This window comes from Pseudochaenichthys georgianus, chromosome 1 (assembly GCF_902827115.2).
Source record: "Pseudochaenichthys georgianus chromosome 1, fPseGeo1.2, whole genome shotgun sequence".
In the NCBI taxonomy this organism is placed as follows: domain Eukaryota; kingdom Metazoa; phylum Chordata; class Actinopteri; order Perciformes; family Channichthyidae; genus Pseudochaenichthys; species Pseudochaenichthys georgianus.
Window position 1 is genome coordinate 45,384,197 of NC_047503.1, and position 6,000 is coordinate 45,390,196.

At 43.5% G+C, this 6,000-nt stretch overlaps 1 protein-coding gene across 1 annotated transcript in view; it reads left to right on the top strand.

Moving 5' to 3' along the window:
• LOC117450974 (uncharacterized) overlaps positions 1–5,734 on the top strand; it is a 52,984-nt gene extending 47,250 nt beyond the window's left edge. Inside the window, 6 exon segments of the mRNA XM_071204167.1 lie at positions 580–626; positions 1,710–1,927; positions 3,109–3,368; positions 3,897–4,013; positions 4,131–4,272; positions 4,768–5,734. Coding sequence (XP_071060268.1) covers positions 580–626; positions 1,710–1,927; positions 3,109–3,368; positions 3,897–4,013; positions 4,131–4,272; positions 4,768–5,192 — 1,209 coding nt within the window. The 3' untranslated portion in view covers positions 5,193–5,734.
• The last annotated feature ends 266 nt before the right edge of the window (positions 5,735–6,000 follow it).

Sequence of the window (6,000 nt, forward strand, 5' to 3'; positions counted from 1 at the left end):
CGAAATGGGAAATATTCCTGCTGGCTGGTACTTCAGTTCTGTGATTGGCTGGTAATACTGTGCTGTGATTGGTTGGTAATACTGTGCTGTGATTGGCTGGTACTTCTGTTCTGTGATTGGCTGGTAATACTGTGCTGTGATTGGTTGGTAATACTGTGCTGTGATTGGCTGGTACTTCTGTTCTGTGATTGGCTGGTACTTGTGTTCTGAGATTGGCTGGTAATACTGTGCTGTGATTGTCTGGTAAGGATGTGCTGTGATTGGCTGGTACTTGTGTTCTGTGATTGGCTGGTACTTGTGTTCTGCGATTGGCTGGTAATACTGTGCTGTGATTGGCTGGTAATACTGCGATTGGCTGGTAATACTGTGCTGTGATTGGCTGGTACTTGTGTTCTGTCATTGGCTGGTAATACTGTGCTGTGATTGGCTGGTAATACTGTGCTGTGATTGGCTGGTACTTGTGTTCTGCGATTGGCTGGTAATACTATGTTTTGACTGTTTGAAATTGACAATGACCTCAGATGATCATGACTAATTAGCATTTTTCAAATACAAAATAAATAACTTTGTTTGTTCCAGGCTCCTGAATCCTTCTCACCTGAACACACAACTGGATCTTTATACAGGTAATGCTAACATAACCGAACATTATTAATTATTAACACATTCAAAATATATATTTATTTTATTGTGTTTAATTTCATGTCTTTCCCCATGAGGTATTGCATCCATCTCTTTCTAGCAGACATAAATAAAATAATGTTTCTGTGTATAGGATTGTTTTGTTTTTGCACATATGCACACACATACTGATGCACGTGGACACATCTTCAGTGATGCTCCTGTAATCATCAGGGCCCAGGAGTTCAAAACGTTTAATCTCAATCAGATCCGATCAGATTTTGAAATCCCATTTTGTGTGATCCTGGATCAGACAAGTCGGACAGATTTTGTCCCTGGAGTTCAAAGCAATTCAGGATAGGATCACCCTGATCCAGATTACGACTTTTCAAGATGACTAGATCCTGAATATCAGTGCTTTAATCCTACCGAGCGCCATCTAGTGGACATGAAAAATAATACAAGGAAGACAAGAGACCACATTGCAGACATCTATCATGTCTAATTATATTTTTTTTATTTGAAAGGTGATGACAGATGATGGACTTTTTTTTGTTGAAGATATTTTTACTTTAATCTAAATTACATTTGTGATTGACACTCTTTGCTGTGATACTTTTATGAGCATAAAAATGTATGTCATCAACATTTGGTTGAAAACAAAATAGGCCACCACAAACGTGAGCAAAAATGGAAAAATAAAATGTATTTCCCATGAAGGCTAAAAATTGTGTATTATTTCAGTTAACAAACTTTACCATCTAATTTAAATTGAAACATATTTTAAAATAAATTGTACAGTACATGTTGCTCTGGTAATCCACTGGAAATCCACCCCTCTGGATTATCCTGATCCCACCAGTTTGTTGGGCCAATCCTGTGCTGTCGGTTTGAACTACCCGTTTTGAAGATTTGATCCAGATTAAAGCTTGGATTGGATTTCCTGATCTGATCGGATATCAAAGTGATCCTAATCCTGCTTTTTGGTTTTGAACTCCCCAAAATCCAAATCTGATCAGAACACCTGTCACTCAAAACACAGGCCAGTGAAGGCTTGGTGTAGTAGCTTGTCCCCCGTGTGTCTACAGCTTCAGGTGTCCTGGTCCAGGTGTGTTCCAGTGTGCTTCGACTGGCCTGGTGTTCGTCATGGCTCAGGAGGCAGAGCTTCAGTACAGGACGGTCCCTTGGGATGAGAGCCTCCTCCAATCAGCTGGCAAGAAGGCAGCAGGGCCGCTGTTCGACGTGAAGAGTTCTGATGAAGCTGCCGTCTGCCAGCTCCACCTGCCACACAGTGAGACAGCGGATGGTAAAGACATCTGCAGTGTTAACACATATACACTTGTATAAAATTTATGTGGCACCTTTTTATATCCACTACCGTTAAAGGTTATGAAGCAGCTTTATTAAACTAGTATAATTCAGACACCAATTGTATTCTTTACATTCATATAGTTTTGTCCCCAAAAGAAGAACAATTAGATTATGGAAACGTCCATTTTATCGATGTGTTGCATGACATTATTGATCATTATTGAAGCAGACGATGCAATGCAGCTCTAAAGATTTTCTTCGGGCCCTCTGCAGTCTCTTCACTGCAATACTAAAGAGATTTAAACTGGGATGTGTCAGTCCGCAGCATGCTCAGCTGCTAACAGTGCTAACTCAACGCTAACTCTGTGTTAGTGTTGTGATGCTAAGCTAGCAGTTTGATGAATTCTTGCTTTGTTATTCATATGTTGCTCTCTCTGCTCTTTACATTGTCAGTCTGGCTGAACCATGTACAAAACAAAACAACAGAACTTTGTTACGCCCTAAAAGCTTTGTTTAGAAAACTCTTCACACATCTAGAGAATCCCTCAGACATGAGACCGGACACAGTCAAGCTTTTCTGACAAACATTTCAGCGTTCTTAAAAATACAAAAATAATTAATAACGTTTATGCATAACAGTAAATGCTCCCATCCAGAAAGATCACAGGGCCACGGATCGATAATGAAAGGTGAATGATATAAACTGGTACACCCTAGTGAGGCTCCAAAGTGAATGACATAGATCAGTGCTTCTCAAAGTGTGGTCCGCGGACCACTGGTGGTCCGTGAGCGCCCCCTAGTGGTCCGTGAGTATATTGGTAACATTTCACATTTGAAATAAATAAATAAATAAAAGTTTTCCGCACTCTCACAGGAATATCTCCACAATGGAGCGAGTTTAAATTTAACTTTCGATTGCATGATATAGTCCAGTACAACACCTTCATCATACATGTTTCCCCTTGTTTGTACCATTTTCAGGCGATTTGTAATCTGTTCTAGGAAAACGATGTGTTTTTGGATATTTGTGGAGTTAGGTGGTCCGCGAGTGTTTTTTTTTATTGGTTAAGTGTCCTTGGTGTGAAAAAGTTTGAGAAACACTGACATAGATCAACATTCCCTCTGAGCTAAAGTGGTGTGACATTGAAGATGACGAACCAGCTCTTTGCTCCACAGCGCTGCTCCTGGACGGCCTGTTGTCTGTCGTCCACATCTCTGATGAAGGCCTGAGCATCCTGGAGCCGCTGGAGGCCACACACACTCACGTGGTGCTGAAGGTGCCTCACCTCTCTCTCTTCGGCCTCGTCATCGATACATTTAAATGGCTTCTAAAGAGGCGGATAAAGGGCCAAATTCTGGTGTTTCTACGAACCCCGTCCGGAGAGGAGCAAACCCTGGATGTACATCTGCTGCAGAACAACGTCCCTGTGGAGGAGGTAAAGCCAGCCTCTACATGCCCACCATCAGACTAAACACTGGTTTAATGCCACAGTTGTTTCCACACACTCTGCTCCTCTTCTCAAACCTTCTCGTGCTGGGAGAAGGATACGATCTATCTGAACTGTAAATCTTCAGATGGCTCTTTGTGCTTTTGTATGATTCTCTCTCAGCATGTCTTTCTGTCACACAGAACTGAAAGACCTGCTGAGATGAATCCCTGCCAATAGCTCTTTTAGAAACGCCGTCCCTCAGAGCCTCTAGTAATGACAATACAACAAAGGTAGCTGGAATCCTGGTGTGTCTCAAACAGACACGGAAGTGAGCCCTGTGCCAAAGGAATAGCTTCTTCGATAGCTTCTATCCAATCATTAAAAGAATATATTTAGAATATTGCTTTACAAAGGCAATATATACTTCATCAATCTGTGGAGCAGGTCTGTCAACGTTTGTTGTTGTTTAATGCGATCTTTAAATAAAGTATCCTTCACTATCTGAGAATAACTAAAGCTACGCTCTTACTGAAGGTTGCTGACAGACACAAACGTGCTGTGCACATCACAAACTCCTCCGACTGTGAGCTGGACATCCATCACAGTTACAGCGTGCACTGTGAGCCTGAGGGCTTCTACATCCAGCCGGAGGTGAGTCCCTGATGCTCCTCTGAAGGAACACAATGGTCATTAACACATGTGTCTGCATGTGATATCACAATCAGGAAAGAAACAGATACACGTTTAACTTCTGCTTCTGGCTTTCAGAGTAAAACCTTTGATTCCAGCTTTGGACCAAACTACCATCCGACATTTCAAGTTTCCCTGACGACGAGAACAGAGAGAGTGGTTTTGAAGGTCCAGGACCAAGGGGGACATGAAGTCTGGTATTGTCGCGCGTCACTGGAAGGTAAAGACTCCGCCTGAGCTCAGACCCAGTGATAGACTGATAACTCTCCAGCTCCATCTCATAGCCTTCTCTATGAAGGCTCCATGGCAGCGCATCATTACGACATGAAACACACAACCTGTTATATTCTAAAACCATAGTAAAACTAGTGTGGTGTGGTGGTGAAACAGCACGGCATCATGGGAGTTGTAGTCTTCAGCTTCTCATGGTTAAATGGATACGCCCCCATTAAAGGAGACCGTGATGAACGTACTGTTACCTTGATTACAATGAAATGTCTCTCTGAACCATTTGGGATAATGTACGTACACAACTCAACAAAACACGACTAACATAGGTGTAGTAGTTTACATTTTAATGAGGAAATGTTACATATTATAACTTCAAGTGAACAGAAATCCACCCGTAGGAATGCTGAGTTACTTTCATTTTTAACAGATCTGTTTAATGTGATGTGGTTATTCAACAAAAGTATTTTCCCTGTTTATCTACTAGATCCAAGGCATGAATTGTCCCAGAGACATGTCCCAGCAGAGGGCAGAGTCCCCGCAGAGGGCAGAGTCCCCGCAGAGGGCAGAGTCCCCGCAGAGGGCAGAGTCCCCGCAGAGGGCAGAGTCCCCGCAGAGGGCAGAGTCCCCGCAGAGGGCAGAGTCCCAGCAGACCAGTGGCTGCGCTCAGTTCGGACAGAGTTCATTCAAAGAGTGACTCCAACTGTCCTGAAGGATCTTCTGGATAAACTCTTTGAGTCTGGAGTTATCACTGATTCTGAAATGACGTCAGCCAGAACCAAACCCCAATATGACGGAGCACGAGAGGTGTTGGACGCGGTGCGAAATAAAGGAGCTGCAGCCAGCAGGGTTCTGATCAATGCTCTCCGTGAGCTGGACCCGTATCTTTACGAAGAGCTCGACTCGAGCTGAAGCAACACCTCGTGGAGTGTGTGTGACAGTTGAAGTCCTGTGTTTTGTTACCTTGAACTATTTCCCCTGGTCCTTGAAGGTAACACAGATTCTGAGCGAAGGCTACTTTCCTTCTCTCGTTTCTCCTGGACTCCCTCCTGAGAGCAGCTAACCGGGCGTGTTCTTATTTTACCGAAATATTTTAGATTTCTACTTTTTCTGGTTCTGTTCTGGTTTGAGTTAATAAATAAAAGCTGAAATTGCCATAACTCTTGTCCACACTAATGCTAATGCTAGCATTGGTGTCACTAATCTGTCATTTCAAAATAGAATAATTGCACGTGTCCGCTTGAAATAAAAACACTGGAAACAATATAAAACAAAACTAGCTGCAGTGATGAAAGTGCAGGTTACATCAGAAGGTATAAAGAACACAGTAAAGGCAGACTGTCACACTGAGGGAGAGAAGTGTGTGAGTGAGTGAAGTGAGTGAAGTGTGTGAGTGAGTGTATGTGTGAGTGAGTGAGAGAAGTGAGTGAGAGAAGTGTGTGAGTGAAGTGAGTGAGAGAAGTGTGTGTGTGTGTGTGTGTGTGTGTGTGTTGTGTGTGTGTGTGTGTGTGTGTGTGTGTGTGGTGTGTGTGTGTGTGTGTGGTGTGTGTGTGTGTGTGTGTGTGTGTGTGTGTGTGTGTGTGTGTGTGTGTGTGTGTGTGTGTGCGTGCCGTGTGTGCGCGCCGTGTGTGCGTGCGCGCCGTGTGTGCGCGCGTGCGCGCCGTGTGTGTGTGTGTGTGCGTGCGTGCGTGACGTGTGTGCGTGAGTGAGTGAAGTGTGT